At 34.1% G+C, this 26453-nt stretch overlaps 1 protein-coding gene across 1 annotated transcript in view; it reads right to left on the bottom strand.

Moving 5' to 3' along the window:
• CENPE (centromere protein E) overlaps positions 1-26453 on the bottom strand; it is a 92279-nt gene that overhangs the window by 4329 nt on the left and 61497 nt on the right. Inside the window, exons 39-47 of the mRNA XM_051966710.1 lie at positions 23113-23217; positions 20281-20511; positions 13488-13688; positions 12889-13098; positions 10457-10669; positions 8735-8869; positions 7916-8016; positions 4453-4550; positions 1829-2012 (exon numbers count right to left, since the gene is read on the bottom strand). Coding sequence (XP_051822670.1) covers positions 1829-2012; positions 4453-4550; positions 7916-8016; positions 8735-8869; positions 10457-10669; positions 12889-13098; positions 13488-13688; positions 20281-20511; positions 23113-23217 — 1478 coding nt within the window. The remainder of the gene's footprint in view (positions 1-1828; positions 2013-4452; positions 4551-7915; positions 8017-8734; positions 8870-10456; positions 10670-12888; positions 13099-13487; positions 13689-20280; positions 20512-23112; positions 23218-26453) is intronic.

The raw sequence follows: 26453 nt of genomic DNA, 5'->3' as shown, positions 1-26453 counted from the left end.
TAATTAGTTCACTGTGAAAAAGTTACACATCTGTAGGCCACTGAATACACAGAGTTATATTCTCTTTAATATAGTTTCTTATTTTCTTTCTTAGGAGATATGAACCAAAAAGGTAGTAATCCTAGAAGAAGAATGTTACATCATTGTGTCCTCTTTATAGAGAAGATTAAGGAATGGTCAGAAATTGTAGATAAAGTGAGTCAGAAGCTGACAATTTTTTAGTTTTTCTGGAGTAGAATCTTAATTTTATCATAAGTGTTATGTGATGAATTCCCAGTAGTATACTGAAGTTATGAAGTACTAAAAGATAAAAGTTCACCATATAAGTCAAATTGTACAAACATTTGTATAGTTCAGGGACAGGCATAGTAGGGTCTGCCAATGAGCTCCATATACAATGATGACAAAGAAAGAGATTTGATGCCTATTTTTTAACAATTTAATTATTCTTTTTACACACCTAATTGAAAACAGTAAAAAACCTATAATTAATCATGACCTTTTATTTCAAAAAGAAATAAAATAATTAAAATTTAAATCATAATTTCCTCTAAGATTTAGTATATTGCATGGAATCCTTTGAACTATTTAAATTCTAGACTAGACTAGAAAGGAAGAAAATATCTTTGAATCTTTAAAAAAAAAAAAATCAAGTGTCAGATCAGAAACAAATACACCCCTTCCTCCTCCCCAGTTTTAAAAAATGGAACCTTTGTTTAATTAAATATTTCATGTTCTAATCATTCAGGACTAATTAAAAGGACATATAGTGTGATGTTAAAAAAAAAAAAAGTCAACATCATTAAAATAATTAGAACGTCAATATTTAGCCTAAGTTTCTAGTCTATTGCTGTGGTCTATTCTTACTAAAGGGCAGGTTCTATTCTTCCCCATCATAGGTAATTCAATTTTATGTTACATAAATTTCAAGAAGATTAAAATATACTTTGTAAAAGAACTATGTAAAAAAGGTGATTACTTTAAAATAAAGGCAATTATAAAAAGAGTAGAAGACAGATATGGTTTTAATACAGTCACCCAGATAACCCAGGAAAGAGAAGAATGTGAGTTAATAGGAAAGAAGAGTTAATAGGAAAATGTCTTTCTGATCCAGTGAGATGTTGCACTTGGGAGTTTGGGGAAATCTGGAGTGTATCTATAAATATATGTGAAACATACATACCTAAGTTTCCTTAACTAATGGCATCTACCTCACAAAGTTAATGTAAAGATATAAGGTATCTTATATACTGAGTGCTATTTAATTTATATTAAATTTTTATATTTTAATATATTTAATATTAAATTATTATATTACTATTTATATTTATTATGTAGTCAGTTACTATAAAATATTTTATGTCATTTTTTTTAGTCATTTATGACTAGTTAGTTATTGAAGATCAAAGAAAATCTAGGTTGTCTTAATCCAAATGACAGTGTCCCTGAAATCAGTGCTCTGAGCAGCAAGATTGTCCTCCTTCAATATACACCTTCTTCCTCTTTCCAGAAGGTTTGCCTATGCTTCCCTTTACTTTGTTTATAAATAAGTAGCTTAGTACCAAATTACACTTTGAAAACCGCTAGACCAGATGGTGATTTAACATTGAGGGTTCAATTTAACATTGGATGGCTCTCTTACAAATAAAGAGTGTGAACTCTGGGGTACTAAGATTGTCTGTGAATTGGTTGACTTTCACCCTTACCCCTTAAACAACAGAATTTGAAATAGAATTCTAGATTATACCCAACATTTGCAACAAAACCGAGTGAACTGAACCCAGACATGATAAACACAATGAAGTAAATATATTTTGCGTGCTCTTACCTTGACAGCTGACTCTGATGATTTGTCAGATACTCATTCTGTTTCTTTAACTTGCTAATCTCTCTCTCGAGCCTCACACGGTCTGCTTTTAAGATCAGTGCTTTTGTGCTCTGTATGATACCACTACCACCTCCACAAGTCAGTGGGGTATGTGAAGCCTGAGCATGACCAGATGGCTCTAACACTAGTGAGGGAAACAAACACATTTGAGCCAGAAATGAGAGATGCTTTGTGTTGTGCAAAGGTACGATTCAAAGAAATCACCGGTGCAATTGGATTCCACTGAGGAAGCATAAGAGACTTATATATACTACTATATACCACATCAAACTATATCAGGATAGATGGGCAAAAACCAGTTCCTGCTCTCAAAGACTTTACAGTCTAGTAAAAATACATACAAGAACATACAAGATCTTTCCAAGATTCACTGGGGCTAATCTCAGGAGGAAAGCACTACTATTAAAAAAGGATTGAATAAAGGTTTTTGTTTTGTTTTTCAGGTGAAAATTTTGCTTGGATTTGAAGAAAGTCGGGAGGTAAAAATAAGGGGTGGGGGGGAGAGCTCCAGGCAATGGGAGACAGATAAAGGAAAATGCCCAGGGTTGGGGAATGAAGGGTGAGGGTAGTGTCAATGTGTCATAGAGTACACAAGGAATAAGAAGACTGGAAGGGAAAGAAAGGGTCAAGGTATGAAGAACTTTCAAAACTAAAAAGAGGAATTGATATTTGATCTTGGAGGTGACCACTGGAGTACCACTTGGAGGAAGCCACTGGAGATGACATGGTCAGATCTACCTTTAGGAAGAACAAATTTTCAGTTGAGTGGAAGATGGATTGACATGGACAGATACTCATGGCAGGGAAATCAACGAGCAAGTTACTGCTATAGGTTAGAGAGGAGGTGATGGGGGCCTAAACGTAGCTGAAATATGGCAGAGAGTATACAAAAGATGTTCCTAACGTGGGGGGAAGGAAGGAGAGTTTGAGATTTCTTAATTGCCAAATCTGAAAGTCTTTTTTTCAGCCCTAATACTTCACAACTTACCTGCTGAATGTAAGTAATGCTGTTGACCCATCCCCTCCTCCTGGATTTTTATACTCATTCCCTCATTTGCCTTCTACCTGTCTGACTAACTCTTGTCAGCCTCTTTTGTTGGTCACCAACAAAAGGGTTACATCCTTAACTGTGAATATTTCCCAAAGTTCTGTCCTGGGGCCTTTTCTCTTTCTATATTCTCTCTCATGATAACCTTGTGAGTTTCCAAGAGTTTAATTATCATTTTTATGCAGATGACTTTCAGAACAGACCCAGACTTTCTCCTGAACTACAGTCCTGTATCACCAATCATCTATTGGACATTTCAAAATAGTTATTCCATAGATCTTAAAATCAACAAATCTAAAACTGGTGAGGTGGTCTTGGAACCAAGTAGATGTGTCTGATGACACTTATTCTCTGTGTGAACTTAGCCAAATCACTTGTGTTCTAGGCAATTCATTAGAACTATTGGTTCTAAGAGAGTGTTGCACTGGTAGAGAAAGCTCCTCATAGAAAAGTTCTCCACACTAAGTCACAAGAACAGTCTTTTATTATGCCTATTTTACCTCTGAAGCCCTCCTCTCTTTCTTATTTCTGTCAAAGAAGGTGCCACCATTTGCTGGGCATTATGCTGGATACTTCAAGTTTCTAATTTTAATATCTTTCTAACCTCTTTTGCATCTGAGCCATTTCTCCACATACTTTAGCTCGCTTATCCTTACTTCTGGCCTAGGTTATTGTAATAGCTTCAAATCTCTCTATTCTAATCTACATTATGCACTGAAGCTGAAATCATTTTTAAGCATAAATCTGATCTAGTCTTTCCTACTCAACCAACTCTAATGGCTTCCTAATTAGTGTCTTTAGGATAAAATATAGACTTCTCTATTTAAGTTCTATACAATCTTTTCAGCCTTGTTTGACATGACTCCTCCCTTCTCTCACTATGAGATACAAACTAGCTTGGCTTTCTCTATTCCTTAACAGAAGACCCTTATTCTTTTTCTCATGACTTTATACTGGGCATCTTACCAGACTGGAATGAAAGCCCTTCTTAACCTCATAGAGTCCCTGTCTTTGTTGAAGATATAGCTGAGGCTGCATTAAGCTTTTATTGATCTTTCCAACTTGCAAGTGCTCTCTTTCCCAAAGTACCATGGATTTAACTATTCTGAACATGTGCATACTAACTTTATATTTATGCTTTATGTTTTTATATGTACCTGTATCTCCCAAGTAGGGATTATTTTCATTCTTTGTACTTCCTAAATCCACAATGAGAGGTGCTTAATAAATACTTGATTGCTCAAATGTACTTAAATTTCATAAGAATCTTATTAAATAGGCAGTAAAGCTATAATAAACTAAGGAAAACAATACCAGTTCAAAAGTTCAAATAAAGATGACAACAGAATGGTATAGATTATCTTATTGTTGGCCATTTAGAGAAATTAATGCAATCTTTAAACTTTAGCATTTTTCAGTATCATAGCAGCCTCCTGAAGCAGATATAAAAATCTAACCACATGGAGGCTATAAGCACAACAAAGAAGTGATCAAAATATTTCTATTCTGTACTTACTTGAGGTATCATTGCACTGTTGTGCTCTTCTAAGATTTTCCTTCAGTTGGCTTATAATTTCTTCCATGTGCTCTATTATAGCAGTTTTAGAAACAATTCTAATAAAAGATCATAAAAGAAAACAAATAATAAGTAAAAACACCAGTCCAAAAAATTGTCAGTAAATAGCAGCAATGAAGTATGATGGTAGTGACTCTGTGCCGATTACATGAAATCTCTTAAAAACACTCAATCATATTTTTATCTTTTTAATATTATGGGACAAATTCTTTTGATATGCTTCCTGATATGGTTTTCTATTGGCTCTTCCCCCCCCCCCCCCAGCCAAAGGATATTGTGGTTTAGTGGAAAGTGAGCTGGTCTTGGAACCAAGTAAATGTGTCTCTGATAACACTTATTCTCTGTGTGAACTTAGCCAAATCACTTGTGTTCTAGGCAATTCATTAGAACTATTGGTTCTAAGAGGGTGTTGCATTGGTAGAGAAAGCTCCTCATAGAAAAGTTCTCCACACTAAGTCACAAGAACAGTCTTTTATTATGCCTTTTTCAGTCCAATTCCTAGAAAAGTACAGTCTGTATTTGTATGCTCTACCTTTTCTTCTCACTTGAAAAAAAAATTCAAAATACCTTAATCTAAAAATTTTTTAAAAACTAGTACCAGTGCCAAAATTTACCAAATTATATGCTTGATGTAAAGAAAAGAAAAAAGACATGAAGCACATTAATCTAATTGACATTAAGCACATTAATCATTAGCTCTTAGCAAATGATGGCTAGGATAATCTGGACAAAAAAGATTTTTCTGTTTAACCTGCTGGAGCTCTTTAGGCTAGGGAATGGCATATTTTTTTTACTTCTTCTATATCACATTACCTAACTGGTATGCCCCCAAGTGTTGCCCTGGGCAATCACTAGTGTAATTATTAGTTACAATGGATTCAATTAACATCTTTATGAAGATAAGTCCCATATCCCACTATCTTCTTTTTAGTTTTTGAAGGTATGACTATCACTCAGGTTCACAATCTCAATATCATTTAACTTCACATTACAGATAAAAATTAAAATCAGTTGCTGTACTTACAGATCTTCTGTTGAATACTTTCTACATTTTGTGGCTGTTGAGTTGTTTCAATCATGTTCAACTCTTTATGACCCCATTTGGGGTTTCCTTGGCAAAGATATTAGAATGCTTTGCTATTTCCTTCTCTAGATCACTTAACTGAAGCAGAGTTAAATGACTTGCCCTGGTGACACTCAGCTAATAAGTGTTTGAGGCCAGATTTGATGAGTCTACTTCAGGTCCAGTATTCTACCCATTAAACCACCTAGTGCCCCATCCTGACCTAGAGTACTGTTACAGTACTCTACTGGTAGAGTAGTAACAAGTTGATCACTCTGATTCAAGTCTTCCCACTTCAAGTTATCCATAGCTGGAGTGACTTTCCTAAAGAGTGGGTCTGCTCACGTCACTCTACTACTCAATAAATGCCAGCAATTTCCTATCACATCTAAAATCAAAAAGTTCAAAGTTCTTTATACCAAAGTTTAGACCAGGGGTCCTTAAACTGCCTGCGGACCAGATGCAGCAGCTGAGGACGTTTATCCCCCTCATCCAGGGCTATGAAGTTTCTTTATTTAAAGGCCCACAAAACAAAGTTTTTGTTTTTACTATAGTCTGGCCCTCCAACAGTCTGAGGGACAGTGAACTGGCCCCCTATTTAAAAAGTTTGAGGACCCCTGACTTAAACTGACCTTTCCATTAGTATTCTACATCATTTCCATTTATATTCTACAGTTCAGATATTTCAGCCTTCCTGCTGTTCTTCATACATGGCATTCCATCTGTACTCAATGTGCTTTTGCAATGACTACCTCTATGACTGAAATATTTTATCCTCATCCTTGCCTCTTGAGTTCCTAGTATACTACAAAGCTCAATTATAGCACAATATGCTACATGCAACCTTTCTTGACCTTCTTAGTTGATGGTTCTTTCCTGATATCCTCCATTATCTTTATCTATTTTTTTTATAAAGCCGAATAATGAAAAAAATCAAATTTTTTTTCTGATAGTATGTATCACATATAAGCTCTTGAGTGCTGGGATTATTTAACTTTTTTTTTTTTTTTTTTTTTGGTATTAGTCATCTAATATGTTCCTGGCAATAAGCCAAGCAAGTACTTAATAAATGCTTGATGATTGATATTTTGGAAAATCAAGTAGTTCTAACTTGGATGACTGGGCTAAAATACCCTTTGAGAGAGAGATTTGATCTCTAAAAATAAAGGTATACACAACAATCAAGGAAAAAACTTTTTAAAGGGGAGAACTAAAGGCAGCAGCATAAATATCTAGGCTATAGTAACATGACACATTCTAGAAAATTTTTTTAAAATACTAGAAGTGATAACATGAGACTATCTCCAAAAATAAGAAGGTAAATTCTACCTATGACTTGGTCTAAGGTGAATATGTATTATAGCTAAAATCAGAATTAGTCATTGTCCACAGAACAAAACTAGTAATTCATGAATTGCTAGCTACTACTTAATGATAGAGCAAATAAGGTGACTGTCACCAGCTTTTATTATAGAAGGACATGAAAATGTAGTAAATGTAGTTCCTGAAGTGATTTGCAAATCGGATGAAAGTCATTAGTAAAACTTTCTAGGTATTTTAAAGACAAAATTAAAGCTTCTAACATAAATGAACTAGGTTTTACTAACATAAAATTAAGAAAAACAGTTCGATTGTGCTCCATGAAGAATGCGAACAAACTAGTGTTAAAACATGATTTTTGTGACTCTAGGATTATGATAATCCAAAAAAGACAATCATGATACAAATACATGTAGTGGGGAAAAAAGTATGAAATATTTAAAAAAACCTCTACAACCTAAATATTGAAGATGTGTAACTAATGATATATACCTGGGCAGCTCAGAGGTTCAGCTACAAGAGTGCTGGGCCTGGAGTCAGGAAGACTCCTCTTCCTGAGTCCAAATCCAGGCTCAGACACTTCCTAGCTGTGTGATCATGGGTATCTCACTTAAGTCTGCATGCCTCAGTTTCCTCATCTGTAAAATGAGTTAGAGAAGCAAATGGCAAACCCGTCCTGTATCTTTGCCAAGAAAAACCAAAATGACAGGACTGAAAAAAATCACTGAACAATACATATATATACACATACACTGAACAATGACATATAATTTCAGATGTAAGACTAGTTTCCTTATGTAAGATAAAGCAGGTTATGACCAACATTACTTATACTGGCCTGAATAGTTGTTTAGGATTCATATTTGCATTTTTTTAATAAGCCACATCTCTTTATACAATCAATAAAAAGTATTTAATGGTTTTCTTTTCTTTTACCAGTTATGACAGGTTAATCCTTGCGTCTAAGAATGAAAGACCATTAAGACAATTCTAAGTCAAGAGAAAGAAACAAAAACATACTCTTTTTCAAGCTTCTTGGACTCATTCAATTTTTCCATGTTTAACTTCACGAGTTGCATCTTGAGATCATCAATTTCTTTGCTGGATACAGCTTTGATGTCCTTTTAAGAAATTTAAGGTGCAATAGAAATTAAAAAACAGAATTTAGGAATAGCTAAAATTTCAAACATCACTAAATAATAGATGTCCTGCTACTTCACTGAAATTATTATTTAAATGAATCTTTTAATTGAATCTATAACAGGTATTTTAAAAAAGAAAACACTCCATTAAGATTCACATGGAACAGGAATAGTTCTTCTTGGAAATAGTAGTAATATCAATGTAATATCAATGTATAATAGATATACTTTTTTTTTTCTTTTCCCCAAATGAAAATGTAATTGGAGATGGGAAAAAGTGGGGAAGAGAAACACAATGGAGGAGGAAAATTAAATAATGCAAATGGGATGTACAAGTAGAAATCTATACAGCAAGGAGGCAATAGAGGTGAACCAGGTGACACTTGAATCTCCTTTTCATCTGAAGTGGTTGAAGGAATCAAGAAAACATACCCACTATAACTCTCCCCTCCCACATAATTATCCATCCCCATATCCACATCCTTACTCCCACATATACCCTCCCATACTTTATCCAACAGAAAATAGGAGGAAAAACACTTAAGGGAAATTCCCAATAGAAAAAAAAAGATTTAGAAATGGAAATACAGTTGATTTTTTTTTTTTTAAACTGTTTTTGGCCTTTCATGGAAAAGGACATTTTAAAAATAGAGCTGCACACCCTCCAAAAAGTTGGCAGTGCATGGAGACAGCTCACCTGACTTTGCACTGTTGGTTGTTGACTTTGAAGTTGTTTGTTACTCCCAACTGTAGACACTTCAAGATTTTTCTGCATTGCCTTTTTTTTCTGCTTGTTTTCTTTGTCTTCATGAAATGCAGTTTCTTGAATTTCCTATTTTAAAGAGTTTAAATAGTAAACTTTACCTTATACCTCTTAGAATCATTTTAATGTCAAGTTTACTATTTAAACTTAACCTGACAATATGTTCCATTTGGTAAGTATTTTTAAATAACTTTTTTGGCATCAGTTGTCAAAGATGTTAAGGAAAGAGATCAAATTTAATCTATCTGGACTCCATTATCCTTTTTCATATAAAAAAGACATTTTTAAAAATTAGAAGCAAAAATGCAGGAATATAATTTTCTATTACATGATTTAATATATGAATAAGACATAGTATAGCTATGTATACCATAGGTACATATTTGTTAATAAGGGTATAAATTTCCCTTAAAAAGTGGCTTTCTATCTAATAGAATAATGCAGCTAATTCCATTTATTTTATATATGCTGTTAACCAAAAACCAGTATCAGAAGTCCATAAGACATTGTATTACAATTACTATAACTTTAGTAAACTGGTAGACTCTAGTTGTCATGATCAAAAATGATATTTTTATATTTATTCTTTCTCCCCCACAAAATTACAGTGCATTTAAAAAACCCCTAAATCTCAAACTTGCTTTACATAAATTTCAAGGGCAGTTAAATAAAGGAGTAATTAGATTAAGAAGTATAAATCCAGGAAAAGTCAAGTTAATTTATTGGCTGTTGGTTGACATCAACTGTGATATGTAATATTGGTTCATTAGTATAAGATTTATTATTATTTCCTTCAGGATAATTCTTGCCCATAAAACTATAGTATAGTATATAAAGACCAGTTCATTCTATTCAATAGGCCACAATTCCTTTATGTTTAAAAAAACAAAAACAAAAACAAAGCCATTCCCAAGACTAATTCAAAATAAGTTTAGGTTTTAGAAAAGTTTAAACACAGACCTCTCTGTGCTATTAAGCAGGAAGCACATATATACATACATATATACACACAAACATTTATATTATAAGAAAATATTAAGGGGTCTCTCCTAAACTTGTCTTTTTGAGTTGCCATATTTTGCAGGAAAACTAGATCCAGAGTTTGTAGTAGGTCCTGAGTGTGTCAAGGTTGAAGCTCCCCTGGATTGATACAATGTGTTGTCTGCATGTTCATCTGGACTCCCTGTGTGTCCTTAAGAAAGAAGACAGCCAGCCAATCAGCCTGCACTAGGCTAAGGAGCTGCTTGTGCAGCAGGGACCCTTGTAGATAAGAAGACCACTCTATCTTCATAGTTCCCAAGGAAAAAGAAAGTGGCTTTTGCCATCATCTTGCTCCTCTCTTTTTTGGAAAGGATTCTGCCCTTTTCAACCTTTACTGCACCTTTCTCCTTCCCACGCCATGTCCCTTTAGGTGGAGTTCTGTTTCCTTTTCTTTCCTTTGTCCTACTATCATAAATATGAAAACTTCTGAATGGATCATGAACTCTTTGGGTTCCACATGCACGTTGATTTCTCTTGTAAGAAAGCTAGTTTTCACCTAAAGTTGTGACTGCTTGTTGACCATGTATACATACTATATACATACAAACAATTGTTTATATATTTTAAAGAAAATCATGTAGGAATATCTCTCTCAAAATTTGTTTTTTAAAATACCTTTGTGGTTTGTCTTGTGTGACTCAATTTAAGATCATGTCTCATATTTTCTCCTACAGTAAGAGTACCCAGACCATCCAATGTTAGATGGGTAGTTTGGACCTTCTTTAACATTTCTTCATTCTTGTCCTTCATTTGTCTCAGTTCAAGTTCCCATTCTTTACATGCAGCAACACTTCTGTCTTCAAATTCAGATGATTCATTCATAATAGCCTATTCAACACAATTCAATAAATGTTTATTAAGTGCATTTTGTTAAGTGTATATTATTAAAAGTTCAACAACACTGTGTGATGATCTACTTTGATATTTTGCTTGTCTCAGAAATACAGTGATCTAAGACAATTCCAAAACTGAACATTATAAATGATGTTTATATACTCTTAATTAAAACATGTTATTTTTACTTTTTTTCCTTTCAAATGGTTTGTTCTGATTCTTCTTTCACAACATGACTAATGTAGAAATATATTTAATGTGATTGTGCCTGTACAACCTCTACCAGATGGTATGCCATCTTGGGGAGGGATGAAAAAAATGGAAACCAAAATCTTACAAAAGTAAATGTAACTATATCTATATATAAGTGGAAAAAAAAAATACCATTTGTAAAGACCGAGTTAACACCCTGGATGCCTTAGAATCAGCCGGAGTCAGGATAAGCAAAAGTCCTTGGTCTTTAGGGATAGAAGTGAAGGGAATGGACACAGCAATGTCCACACCTTTTTTCTCTTCCTCTACTGCCAAAAAGTGACTCTGGCTTGTCTTACTCTACCCTCTAATCCTTCCTACAATTCTCTGTATGGAGCCAGCACAGAATGGTGGGAAGGGCCATTTTCCAAGCATATGCTAATACAGTATTGTCCAATCGGTAATTAGCCTCAAGTGCTCGGTTGTCCAACCCCAGTGCATCAACTCAAGAGTTTTAGCCCTTTACAACTATTAAAGGGAAAAAAATTCAAGACATTTTCTCCTGAACATACACAACAAAACAAAAGAACTTCTACCCCAGAAAGCTTATCATTAAGGAAGTCAGATGCATACAATTGTAATGATAAAATAAAATAGAACATTTGCAATAAAATAAAATAATCAATGAAAGGAAACAAATTGATAGATGAGATCTGCAGAATGATGTGGATATCAGTAAGAAGACAGTACAAAAAATGGATCCTGAAATAAATGTCAATAAGGGAGATAGGGTGGATAGTGGAGTCCACTTGGGGGGGGGGATGAACAATATATACAAAGGAACCAAGAAAGAGATTAGGGAATAGTAAAGGTCTTGAAAACGAGGCTAATGAATTTGCATTTTATTTAGAGGATGATTAGGGAGGTTGAACAATTTTCATAAGTTAACAGCAAAGACAAAATCTGAACCCATGCTCTTTGCTTTCAAACCCAGGACTTCCCATATTGTTTCATCATTGAAGTCAGATCATCCCATTTCAAAAGCAAGGAACTGAAATATGAATGGCTGATAATTGTTTCTAAGACTTTCAACAGTGAAGGAGACAAAAGTTCCATAAAGTATGTGGAACTACAACCACGATCTTTCTTTAAGGGACACATGATCAGAGAAAACATCTACACTTGCATTTATGAAGATGTGACCAAGTGTTTCAAGTGGCCAAATACATATATGGGTCATTTCAGCTGCTGTTAAGGGGATCATAATGCCATCTCAATGACCATCTCAATTAGTAGGATTCAAGAGGGCTAGAAAGGACTTATTACTGTGTACATGGTTAATGACAAGCTAAGTCAGAAGTGAAGTATAGTACTGTATTGTAGCCAGTGCCAGAGTATGGACAAGAAGCATTAATGAAACCAAATTTCTAATCCAATCCTGTAAAGAACCAAACCCATGGATGGTGGTGATTCTGTCAAGGCAGGCCAATTCAGGGATCTGGGCCTTCCTTCTTATTTTCCCGTACACCTTAGTTATAAGAGTGCTATATACTCTTGTTGCACCATTGTACCATTAAGCTTTGTGGGTAATGGAAGAGGTATGGTATAAAAAGAAGAAATCTGGATTTGGAATCAGAGATTTGGATTTGATTCCTGGTTTTGTCACCTTTGGGTAGTTAACCTCTCGGTTTCCTCTTCTTGTGAAATGAAGGGGTGGGTACAAGGTAACCATTAATGTTCTATAAATTAATGCTCCAATAAGCTTCAGGCACCAAAATAAGGCTGGGGGGGGGGGGGGAAGGGGAGGAGGGAAAGGGAAGAAACATGAAAAGAAAATGAGATTTGTCCTCAATAGTTTGTACATGTGGAATTTGTTCTCTATTTTTAAAGACCATTAACTGTATTTATAATTGTTATACAAAAAGTGATCACCTTCACTGTATTACACAGAAGCATTTGTTGAACATAAGGCAAATTTTTTATTAGGTATAAAGAAAAATGGGGAAAAAAATCAAACTTACCTTTATTTTATTATGATAGAAGTTATTCATATGAACAATCCTATCACTGTCCTCTTGTATTATTTTTTTAAGATTTTCCACATCAAGATGTGTGCTTAAGCACATTTCCAGGAACAAGATAATGTCTTTCTTTGCATTTAACAGTTGTTGGAATTCAACTACCATGCTGTGGATATCATTTTGAGTCTCTGAAACATCCTTGAGAATTTGCTGTGTGGAGAAGAGTATTAATTTCTTGAGATTTGAGAAGTCTTTGTAAACATGCCATCAAATTTCATCACTGTTCTAAATGATAAAAATGTAGGCAAATATCAAACGCCAATCTTTCAGACATTTTAATATTTTAAGATAAATTAAGAATATGATTCTATTTGGAAAAACTTAATTTAGTAATTTATAGTACATATTTTTGGCAGGCAATGTGGGTTATATTAAAGCTGCCTCCCCTCAAACTCTAGTTGCCCAATTTAAAATCTGTCAGAAATGAGCTATTATAATGAACCAGTGAAATGATGAGGCAGATTGGAGAGTGAGCAATGAAAACTTCTATTTTTCATAAATACACAAATCATTAAAAAATCCTTTTTAACAATTTATACCTCAATATGTAGATCCATCTTTTGGCTCAATTTTTTGTAGCTACTTAATTCCTGGGATCCTCTCTCAGCATGTAGTTGAAGATGCTGTGTTTTAATAAACAAATCATTCTGCCTTTCTGCCTCCTCAATTAAGTCCTTTTCAAATTTGTTGATGGTGTTATGATGTTCTTTTCTTATGTCTATAACACGCTTTAACACACCCTAGCAGAAAGAAAAGGAAACAAATTAAGAAATGTGCTTCAGAAATGATGTAATAAAAGCTTATGACCGTAGTGGAGTAGAAACCCTTGTCACAGTTCTGGAGCAGAAAACAGTGCTTGTGGTCACTCATAGACCAGAGCACAAACCAGGAGAGTAGTAAACACCTCTCCTTAGATCATATAATCTTGGGAGAATTGAAAACTTACATATCCCTAGAAATATCTCTGAAAACAGCTTGCACAAATGCCTTGAAGCTTGGGACACTGCACCCTTTCTCTGGAAGCAGAACACTTTAACAAAGAATTAAAAGTCAAGAAATAGACTGGAAAAATCAGCAAACAAAAGAAAAACTTCTGACCACAGAAAGTTACCATGGTAACAAGGAAGATTGAAATACTCATTTAGAAAAATGTTTTGATAAAGTCAAAACACCAATATCTAAAGACTAAAAGAAAATTATGAACTGATCTCAGGCTCAAAAAATTTTTTTAAAATCAAGAAAGTGAGGTTGAGGAAAATAGGGAAGACAAATGAGAGTGATACAAGAAGATCATTAAAAAAAAGAGTTAACATCTTGGTAAGGGAGGCATAAAAAATGTTAAAGAAAATAACACCTCAAAAACAGATTAGGCCAAATGATTAAAAGGGTACAAAAATCCAGTGAGGAGAAGATTGCCTTTGAAAAGCAGACTTGACAAATGGAATAAGACAAAACAAAAAAATTCACTTAAGAAAATAACTCCTTTAAAAAATAGAATTGGCCAAAAAAGAAAAAGGGGGTACAAAAGTTCACCGAAAAAAATAATTCCTTAAAATTTAGAATTGAGCAAATGGAAGCTAATGACTTTAGGAGAAATGAAAAATACAATAAAACAAAACCAAAAGAATGAAAAAAAACAGAAGAAAATGTGAACTATCTCATTGGAAAATAGATGAGAAAACTGACTTGGAAAATAGATATAGGCGAAATAATTTAAGAGTTATTGGAGGATTTGAAATCCATGATCCAAAAAATAGTCTAGAAATTATCTATCAAGAAATTATTAAAGAAACTGCCCTGACAGTCTAGAACCCGAAGATAAAATAGAAACTGAAATGAATATACTGATTGATCCCCTTCTGAAAGATATCCCAAAATGAAAACTCCCAGAAAAATTACAGCCAAATTCCAGAGCTTTCAGGCCAAGGAGAAAAGACTGCAAAAAGCTATAAAGAATCAATTCAGCTATGGTGGAGTCATAGGATAATACAAGATCAAGCAGCTTCTACATTAAGGATCAGAGGGCTTGGAATGATATTCTGGAGGGCAAGGGAGTCAGGATTATAACCAAGAATCAGTTATCTAACAAAACTGAGTACAATCCTTCAGGGGAAAATAATGGATATTTAAAGAAATAGAATACCTTTTTGAAGTATGATGAAAAGACCAGAGCTGACTAGAAAATGGGACTTTCAAATACAAGTTTCAAAAGAGACATAAAAAGGTAAACAGGAAAGGGACTTAATATGGTTAAAATGTTTACATTCCTACATGGAAAGATGACACTTGTAACTCACAGCAATTTTATTATTAGGGCAGTTAGGAGTATTTATAAACAGAGGGTAAAGATATGAATCGAATATGAAGGGATCATTTCTTTAAAAAAAATTATTAAGATATGAGAGAGGAATACACTTGGAGAAAGAGAAAGGAAGAGATAGAATGAGATAAATTATCACACATAAAAGAGAGAAGAAAAAACTTTTACAATGCAGCAAAAGAGGGGGGAAGGTAAGAATGAGTGAATGAACCTTACTCTCAAAAGAGCTAGTTCAAAAATCAGTATGGTTATACATACTCAACTGAGTACAGAAATCTATCTATCCTACAGCAAAGCATGAGAGGAAAGGGATAGAAGGGTGTGTGTGTATGTGTAATAGTAGGGAGTGCAGATTAGTAGAAGTAGTCAGAAGCAAAGCACTTTTGAGGAGGGACATGCTAAAAGGGGAGAAAGAATAAACAGTGTGAAGAAATAGGATGGAGGAAATATATTTAGCAATCATAATTGTGAAAAAAAACTGAAGCATGTTTCACTGATAAAGACCTTGTGTTTCAAAAGAGAATTGAGTCAAATTTATAAACAATGAGTCATTCCCCAATTGATAAATGATCAAAATAGATGAAGTTTTCAGATGAATTAACCAAAACTATCTATAGCCATAAGAAAAATGCCCTAAATCATCATTGATTGGAGAAAACGATTATGAGGTACTTACCTCATATCTATAAGATTGGCTAATGGGACAGAAAAGGAAAATGATCACTACTGGAGGGGATGTGAGGAAAAAAAAAGAAACATTAGTGAATACATTGTTGGTGGAGTTGTGAACTGATTCAACCATTATGTAGAACATTTTGAACTATGTCCAGGTTTTATAGTATATCTTTTGTCTTACATTTGTATTGAAAAAGGGATTAAAAAAACAAAAAGGAAAAGGACCTTTATGTCCAAAAATGTTTATAGAAGATCTTTTCTGGTGGCAAAGAATTAAAAATTGAGGGAAAGCCTATCAACAGGGGAATGACTGTACAAATTTGGTATGTGATTATGACGGGATACTGTTGTGCTACAAGAAATGATAAGAAGGATTCTCTCAGAAACATCTGGAAAGACTTAAATGGGATAATGCAAAGTGAAATGTATTGTGTAAAAAATAACATTATGTAAGATAATTGAGAAGCTGTGAATCACAATTATTTTCTATAATATAATGATTCAAGACAACTATGAGAATTGCTAACCATTCCCAGAGAAAAAGTTGGTGTCTTGAATAGAGATTGAACCACCCTTTAAAAATTTTTTTCTTTCTTTCTTTTTGAGGGATCCTATGTTTTTACACAATATCATTAATATGGAAATATGTTTTGTATAACTATACATGTATAATTTATATCGAATTGTTTGCCTTCTCAATAAGGCATATAGAGAGGGAAGGAAAGAATCTGGAATTCAGAGTTTTAAAAATGAATATTAAAAAACTGTTTTTAAATGTAATTAGGGAAAAATAAAATACCTAATAAATGTTTTAAAAAGAATTGTATGATAAGGAGAACCTCCCCTTTTTTCTCCCCCCACCTCCCAGCCTGAAAAGCTTTAATATGAAAAGAAAAGAAAAGAAAATAGGAGAGAGGGAAATCCTGATGGTTGAATGAATAGGGAAGAAGGAACACAACCTATAGGAGTATACAAAAAGAAAGAAAGTTAGGTCCTCTAAAAGGAAGCAATTACTTTTTTTTCCTCCAAAGAAAAATTTAATCTAAATCACCATTTGGATCTACAATCACTATCAGATCAGAGGCCACTGAGGAAGTGTCAGAGGAAGAAGAGATGACTAACAGTTGCTGGTGATTCCCTTTTGAAGAGAAGTCTTTTCTCTTTGTGGTGCATATTGCTACATTATGACAAGACCACCTGCCAATCTAGATGACAGTTATCCATTTCACCAAAGGATATAGAAAGCACTGCTAAAGATCACGAAGCATTTGAGTAGGAAACTGAAGAGTACCATTCCCTAACAGTCAAGAAACTAAAGATCTTGGTGATACAAACTGTATTTTCATTACTGTCAGAAATTGAAAGCAAAAACTTTAGAAGAGAGGGGCAACTTTAGCAGGTGAATAGTTAATAACACATAAGAATAGAATTTAGTCTCTTATAATATGACTTGAAATATATCAATGACTGGCTTCTAGCCAGTGACTGAAAGTGCCTAATAAAGGCTGGAAAGAATGTATTGGTCTAGATGAGTCTTGCATTTTTCATCAAATGACTAAACTGAAAAGGAAAGAGGAGAAAGAAAACTATCTGTCTAAGAGAACCACGTGCAATACCATATGATAAAAGTAGCATAGGAAGAACAGTTGTAGGGTTTCAGGAATACACAAAAGACAAAATTTGGGAAAGGAACCAGCAATGAAACTTGGAAATGGAAAAAAGGAACCAGTAGTAAAATCCATGGCTTCAGATGTCTTAACAAAATAGACAAAAATTAACAAGCTTGGTGAACTAGAAATTTTAATGCAAGGAATTGACATTGACTCCAAAACTACTAATTGGAACTTAATGGAATTAGAGCCATGATTAGAGTATGGTTCTGGGAAGGCTATGCCTTATTTAAAAGAAATAGGTAAAAAGGTGGGGAGAAGGGAATGGGCAAGTAACAATCTTTATCAAGAAGATAAACAAGTTTGAGGGAAGAGAATGGGTAAAGACCAGTGGAAGATAGGAACAATATTATAATTGCAGCACACTACAGAAAAGAATGTAGAAATAGATGAGTTATTCAGGAAATCAACCACAAATCTGCCATGGAAGCACGATACAGTAGAAATGAAGGCATTTTCTGGACATCTGTTGAAGTGCTCTGACAAAACCAGAGTACTAGTAACTTCTTGATTAAATGCTAATTTTCAATAATATGGAATAAGGGTATTAGAAGAGAGTCACATTTTTTTGGGAAGTTTTTACTGATTCCCTTTTCTGTTTGCTCTCTCCCAATCACCTTTTATTTTCTAGATTATGTAGTTTAAACACAGCTTTAGCCCCAGACTTGATCTCAGAATGACGAAGAACTGAGTTCAAGTCCTACTTGAGTGAAATTGGCTGTGCGGGCCTAGACAGGGTTTTTTGTTTTTTTTGTTTTTTTTGATTGAGTAACTTGATTTTAATTGAGTAACAAGCATTTATTAAGCATCAATTACATGCAAAGCATTATGATGAGCACTAGGAATACAAAGTCAAAAAGCAATATTAAAGACTTTCATGAAAACACTTTTCAAATATCCAGGGAAAATAGTAAGTTCCAACAAGATAAGTGGGTACTCTTTTTGCTAGACAGTCACTTAACCTTTCATTGTTCTGTTACATTTTAAATCCAAATCATTATGCCCCTCCCCCCTGCAGAGATCCATATATATATATATATACACACACACACACACACACACACACACACACATATATATATTTCTTTATCTATAGATATATATAGACAGACAGACATCTATAGATAGATAGATTAGTGGTCCCTGTTTCTCTTTGAGTTTGTTACTACCACTCTAGGCAACTCTGTAAGAAGATAAATTATATAGAAGGTGCCAACCTTGCCTCGTTAAGTCTCCATTAGGGAGACTTAATAGTAATGAATCAAGGATCTAGTCCTGTGTCATTTTATTCTGAGTCACATTTTCATAAGAATGAGGAGTGTTACTGGGTAGAAGAACCAATAGGGAATGCTATTATTGTGGATCTGATTTTCTACATTGAAGAATATATTGCTGGGATGAAAATTTGGAGAAAATCTGAGGAATTATTAGATTATTCCATTTCAAAATTGGTTGCTGAGGAGAGGAAAGCTGGGAATATGTTGGCATACAACCTGAATTTTGAGAAAGCAGATTTTAAGAGTTTGGGAAAAGGACAGAATTGGTATAAATTCTGTAGTGAATTATCACCTCAAGGATGGTAAGCCTACATAAAAGAAACTTGGAATACAAAAAGAGAAACAATTCCAGTAAGAAAAAGGATGAATTACTTCAAGTGATGCTCAATTAAAATGTCACTAATAAACAACATAGATAAAAAAAAAAAGAGAGAGAGAGATGTGTAAGAAAAACTGAAGCAAATGTTGGTAACAGCATGGTATGCCAAGTCAAATCAACTAGTGTTTATTAAGCTCCTAAAAACCCAGTCCCTGCCTTCAAAGAGCTCACATTCTAAGGAAGAGAACATGAAAAAAACTACTCTACAAAAGTTTTACTGCAGTTTTAAACTATTAAAATAAAACTTTTGGGACACCCTCCATACACAAACAAGATATGTCTACAATAAATTGGAGATAATCACAGAGGAAAGGCACGTGGCATTAGGTGGGATCAAGAAAGTCTGGAATTATAAAGTCTGGAAAATATAAGAATATATAAGATTTATATAATTATATAAGTCTGAAAAATAAGATTGAAGAAGAAAGTTCAGAACAACAAAAAGGGCTTTTAAGTGATACTCAAGAAGAGAAGAAGATTCAAGGAAACAGAACAGCTGCTGCTGGTATTATATGGAATGATAAATGAAAGCAGAATTATTCACCTTTTTTTTTTCCCCACTAAGGAGAATATCTCTGGACTGGAAAGGGCAGAATAAAAAGTCAGATAAAGAGTTGATACCCAAGATAAACAGAAATAGGATGCTAAGAGAGTAACTAACAAACGTAGACATACAAGTCCTGAAAGAGCTGAAGATAGTGAATGCTCGGTTAGTCAAAAACTCTGAAAGAAGAAGATATGGAGAACTGTGAATTTTGAGAAGGGTAAATACTGCCTTTATCAAAAATTTTCAAGAAGGTGAAGAAAATGGAACCTGAAAATTATTAACAAGAAAGTGAACTTGACTTCAAGAGTTAGTAAAGTCTAGAACATAATTTTGGATGATTAGAACATCTAGAAAGGAAGCACTGATGACAAAAGTTTTACTACTAGATAATGATACTAGATTTGTTGCCCACTCTAAAAAATACCCTTATTTATTATAAAATTATAACATAGAGAAGCAGATACCTCCAGTTTTTTCAGTATGCAAATGTTGCATGAGTGGAGATCATTATTACATCTCCGGTTACTTGCTAGAAGTTTTCCAATAGCTTTTTTCTGCTGAGGCGTATGAGAAAGGCATGCTTGAATTTTGACCTGAAGTTCATTTTGGCTTTCAAAGGTCTTTTTCAAGTCAAGAGAAAGTCTGCTCAGAAACCCATAGCGATTTTCCATCATGGTATATTTCTTCAGAACCTCCTAAAAAAATCAGCATCACTGAGTTAAAATAAGCTTATTTCAAGCAAATACAGTGAGACTTTATAAACACTGGTTTTAATTCTTTCTGCAGGAGAAAAGTTATTAAAAAACCATTCTTATTTTGAATCAACAAACAAAATTATGGAAAAGAAAATATCAGTAAGGTATAAATGAATCCAACTCATTAAGTATCTTTCATGACCAAAAATTTAATCTTGGTCAATATATCTCCAGCACTGAAAAAAAATTTAATTAAAAATTTATCCCTCTATTTCTTAAGACAGTTTGTCTTCTGGCTTGATATAAGTATCTGGCTGGTGGCAGATATAAGACTAAGGAAATAGTGCAAATTATTTCTTTTACTGAGAGAAATCTAAGGCAGAGATTTTATTTGGGTAAATACTGTCAGAATAGATGCAATGACAAATGTAATTTAGAATATCCTAATTTTGTAAAACCAACACTAGATATTACCAAGTACTTAGCAATGACATTATTATGTAACCTATGTAAAACTAAACTATTAAACAAGGAAATTACTAAAGTGGGTCAGCAAAGATTTTGACTAAGTATCACTTGACAGCCTTAAAGAATAAGGACTGGATGAAATGAATGACAATACCACATAAGATGGAGGAAAACTAACCTCACTTAGTTTAATGAAAGCAGTTTGAATTGAGTTTTAACTAACCATAAACACAAAGCAAGACAAGAGTGTGCTGGGGATACTTAAAAACAAAGCAGAATCAACACAAACTTGGACTGAAGAGACAGATATACAAGGAATAAATGGTTTGTTCGTATTCTGTATTATTTAGATTGCATCTGGAGTATTGGGTCTTGGTGCCATGTCTTATTTCTTTCCCTTAGTTTTTGCAAAGAAATATTTACTTTAAATATACAAACGACTTAGTCTAGTTCCTATAGACAAACTAATTGGCTTAAATGCCAAAGAGCAATATGAACATTTCTACTAAATGTTTAGTGATTGCATTTTTTCTCACATTAAATTTGAGTTCAGTACTTCTCAGGGCTCAGTAATAGTGAATATATCAATATTTAAACACAGAATTCAAGATAACAAAAAGTTTTCAAAACTACACCAATGAAACTGAGTTGTGAAGATATAGCAGCAGAACTCTGGAAGGGTATACTTTAATATAGGACAGCAGGGTGCTTGTAGTTAAGTACCTACTCAGTGTCAGATGGTGGCTCTCTAAGCACATACTGAGGTAATGATGTGGTCAATCTAGTTGGCATATACTTAAGGGAATGTGGTGATGTGATGTTCTACATTTGCACATGTCCAGTGTGGTGTGGTGATGTAGTTGTGCTGGGGTATTTAAGGGAGTCCCAGAGAGAGAGGGTTCACGCTCAGCCAGAGCTCTTAGTAGTAGCTTTCAGCCACAAAAGACTTCAGGCTCCAGACTCCAGACTCCATCTTGGATCAGTCAAGTGGCAACTTTCCTGCCTCCTTCACTTCTCCACCTAAAGACCAAGGACTTGGGCTGGTCCCGAGGGCCTCCTGAGAGTTAGCCTGGACTTTACAGAAGGAATACACTCAGTGGAAAAAAAAAAACTGACTGTAGCCTAAAAAAAATTGCCAAATTTTTCCAGGATCTCAACAATCTAGGGTTTTCTAAATTAAATATCGTGGTTAGGTAATTTTGCCAGGGATACTCAGAAAACCAAAGGGTCCAATTTTATCTCAGATCATGCCATATATGTCAAATTAGCCATCATATCCCTTGTTGTCTCAAGACCAGAGTTGTCTGGGTTCTTCCTAAAGGGATTAGGAGTTGTCTAGCCTCCCTGCTAAGATTGAGGAGAATAGGATTATTTGTTTTCAAATATTTAAAAGGTGAGCCAAATGGGAGAGGATTTAAAATTTAAGAGGGCAGGATTAGTAAATTGCAGGAAAACAGTTTTTGGTTCAGTAAAAGGAAGAAATCACTAATAATAAGCATTATATAACAAGAAAATGCAGGTTTGTGAGGCAGGTAATTTTCAAAAAAGTCTAGCAAAAGCATAGATTTAAGAATTTTATACTAATCAGTAAACTATGCCAAACAATAGCTCTAAGCGATTAATGAAATAGCTGTCCAACTTTTTTTCATGTTCATTTGCTCAAAAATAGCATTAAAAAAAAAAGGGATAGCATTCATTTACATATATAGATAGCTCTTAGACCATAGGCATTAAACTTACTGCCTCCTGAAACCTAAGTCAGATTAAATAAAAATACAATACAACACAGATAAGACTGTGGCACAGTGACTCATCTTCCTGAGTTTAAATCTGGGTTCAGACACTATCCTATTTGCCTCAGTTCCTTAACTGTCAAATAAGGTGGAGAAGGAAATAGGAAACTACGCTAGTATCTTTGCCAAGAAAATCCCAAATAGGGTCAAAGAGAGTTGGACATGACTGAACAAAAACAATACAACATAGAGTATTTTTGGTTTTCTAAGATAATAAGTGATTGCAGGGATCCACTGACTTAGACTATATTTTAAGTTTCTGTATGTACCCCTTTAGAGATAAACTAAAGTTACTCAGAAGGAAAATACTATCTTAGTAGTTTAAATTGTTGACACTTACGTTTATCTGTAAGTATTTTTCCTTAAGACTTTCAATAGAATGTTGTTTGATGTTCTCTCCTATGTTTGCTTCAATGTCTACTAGCTCTTTAGGCTTCTGTTGATCCTGTGAGTGAAATTTCAAGAAAATAAATTTTATTCATGTATTCATCAAGTCCTCCCAGTAATTGAATCCAATGTGGACCCTCTAAATTATCATCTTTTGAAACACAGACATACATGGGAGTTTCACAAAACAGAAAAAAAAATTAAACCTGATTGTTCCCAGCTTCCCAGTATCTGTCAACAGTTGAAGCTCTTGTGAAATAATTAGTTAGAAATCCATGCATTTGCTTGTAACTAAGTTCCATGATTTCTTATATTAGTTGTAGACAGGCTATAAATAATTACCTGCCAAGCATTGTGAAAAACATTTTTAAAATATCTGATTTGACAGATAATATAGGAAATTTATGAGATCAGAAAAGGAGGAAGTGAGTGGTAGCTGATCTGAGCAAATTGAAGGCAAAGCAATCATTTAAATAGAGAAGAAGAAGGGAATAGAATGAGGAGGGAGGGAATAGAAGGAAATTAGAATAACGTTAGTAGTTTGGTTTGGTTGGAATGTGTGATGTGGAACGGGGAGTGGTATGCATCGAGTCTTTTTTAAATTAAATTTTTAAAAAGAATTAACTCATTTTATCTCCAATTATATGTAAAGATTTTTTTTCAACACTCACTTTTGCAAGATTTTTGAGTTCCAAATTTTTTTTTTTCTCCCTCCCTGTTCTACCCCCTCCATACACTGATATATTTGCAGGTTAAATTCAAGGACTTAAGTAAAAGATGGACAGAAGAATAGAAGAAATATTAGAAAGGGAGACCTTTTGGGGTTATTATTTTAACATTCCAGATGAGAAGTAACAAGGGCCAGGTCTGGAGTGGAGGCGATCCTGAGACAGAAGTACAAGATATTATAGAGAGACAATGACAGGATCTAGGAAATAGTCATTTAACAAGTGAGGGTGGCAGATATGGCAGAGTTAAAGATGACTCTGAAGTTTCAAAGCTGGGTACCTAGGAAGATATAAGAAACCTGGGGCAGATCTGAGGTTCTAAATTTTAGAAATTTTGTGTCTCCACAAAATTCCAGTCCTGGAGTTCAGAAGAGCTTTGGGGGTTAAAAATCTGAATTTAATAGTATAAAAGCTAAAGCTGTGGGAGTGAATGAAATCATGAAAGAAATGAAGAACCCCAGAGACTCTACTAAAAAGTTATTAGAAACAATCCACACGTTTAGCAAAGTTGCAGGATATAAAATAAACCCACATAAGTCATCAGCATTCTTATAGATCACTAACAAAATCCAACAGTTAGAGTTACAAAGAGAAATTCCATTTAAAAAGTAACTACTGATTGTATAAAATATTTAAGAATCTATCTGCCAAGGGAAAATCAGAAACTTTATGAGCAAAACTACAAAACACTTTCCACACAAATTAAGTCTGATCTAACCAACTGGAAAAATATTAAATGCTCTTGGATTGGGCGAGCAAATATAATAAAGATGACAAAACTACCTAAACTAATCTATTTATTTAGCTCTATACCAATCAGACTCCCAAAAAACTATTTTGATGACCTAGAAAAAATAACAACAAAGTTCATATGGAAAAACAAAAGATCAAGAATTTCAAGGGAATTAATGAAAAAAAAAAAAATCAAATGAAGGTGGCCTAGCTGTACCAGATCTAAAATTATATTATAAAGCAGCAATTACTAAAACCATCTGGTATTGGCTAAGAAACAGATTAGTTGATCAATGGAACAGATTAGGTTCAAAGGACAAAACAGCCAATAACTTTAATAATCTAGTGTTTGACAAACCCAAAGACCCCAGTTTTGGGGATAAGAACACATTATTTGACAAAAATTGCTGGGAAAATTGGAAATTAGTATGGCAGAAACTAGGCATTGACCCACACGTAACACCGTACACCAAGAAAAATGGGTTCATGACCTAGGCATAAAGAATGAGATTATAAATAAATTGGAAGAGCATAGGATAGTTTACCTCTCAGATCTGTGGAAGAGGGATTTATGACCAAAGAAGAACTAGAGATCACTATTGACCACAAAATAGAAAATTTTGATTATATCAAATTGAAAAGTTTTTGTGCAAACAAAACAAATGCAGACAAGATTAGAAGGGAAACAATAAACTGGGAAAACATTTTTACAGTCAAAGATTCTGATAAAGGCCTCATTTCCAAAATATATGGAGAACTAACTCTAATTTATAAGAAATCAAGCCATTCTCCAATTGATAAATGGTCAAAGGATATGAACAGACAATTCTCAGACGAAGAAATTGAAACTATTTATAGACATATGACAATGTGCTCCAAATCATTATTAATCAGAGAAATGCAAATTAAGGCAACTCTGAGATATCACTACACACCTGTCAGATTGGCTAGAATGACAGGGAAAGATAATGGGGAATGTTGGAGGGGATGTGGGAAAACAGGGACACTGATACATTGTTGGTGGAATTGTGAACACATCCAGCCATTCTGGAGAGCAATTTGGAACTATGCTCAAAAAGTTATCAAGCTGTGCATACCCTTTGATCCAGCAGTGTTTCTACTGGGCTTATACCCCAAAGAGATACTAAAGAAAGGAAAGGGACCTGTATGTGCCAAAATGTTTGTGGCAGCCCTGTTTGTAGTGGCTAGAAGCTGGAAAATGAATGGATGCCCATCAGTTGGAGAATGGTTGAATAAATTGTGGTGTATGAATGTTATGGAATATTATTGTTCTGTAAGGAATGACCAGCAGGATGAATACAGAGAGGACTGGCGAAACTTACATGAACTAATGCTAAGTGAAATGAGCTGAACCAGGAGATCATTATATACCTCAACAACGATACTGTTTGAGGATGTATTCTGATGGAAGTGGATCTCTTCGATAAAGAGAACTAATTCAGTTTCAATTGATCAAGGATGGACAGAAGCAGCTACACCCAAAGAAAGAACATTGGGAAATGAATATAAACTGCTTGCATTTTTGTTTTTCTTCCCGGGTTATTTATACCTTCTGAATCCAATTCTCCCTGTGCAACAAGAGAACTGTTCGGTTCTGCACATATATATTATATCTAGGATATACTATAACCTATTTAACATGTAAAGGACTGCTTGTCATCTGGGGGAGGGAATGGAGGAAGGGAGGGGAAAAATCGGAACAGAAGTGAGTGCAATGGATAATGCTGTAAAAAATTACCCTGGCATGGGTTCTGTCAATAAAAAGTTATTTAAAAAAAAAAAAAAGAAAAAAAAAAGAAAAAAGAGAGAACTA

Source organism: Antechinus flavipes, chromosome 6 (genome assembly GCF_016432865.1).
Source record: "Antechinus flavipes isolate AdamAnt ecotype Samford, QLD, Australia chromosome 6, AdamAnt_v2, whole genome shotgun sequence".
NCBI classification, from domain to species: domain Eukaryota; kingdom Metazoa; phylum Chordata; class Mammalia; order Dasyuromorphia; family Dasyuridae; genus Antechinus; species Antechinus flavipes.
Note: the sequence above shows the minus strand (reverse complement) of the source record. Positions and strands in the feature narration are given on the sequence as shown.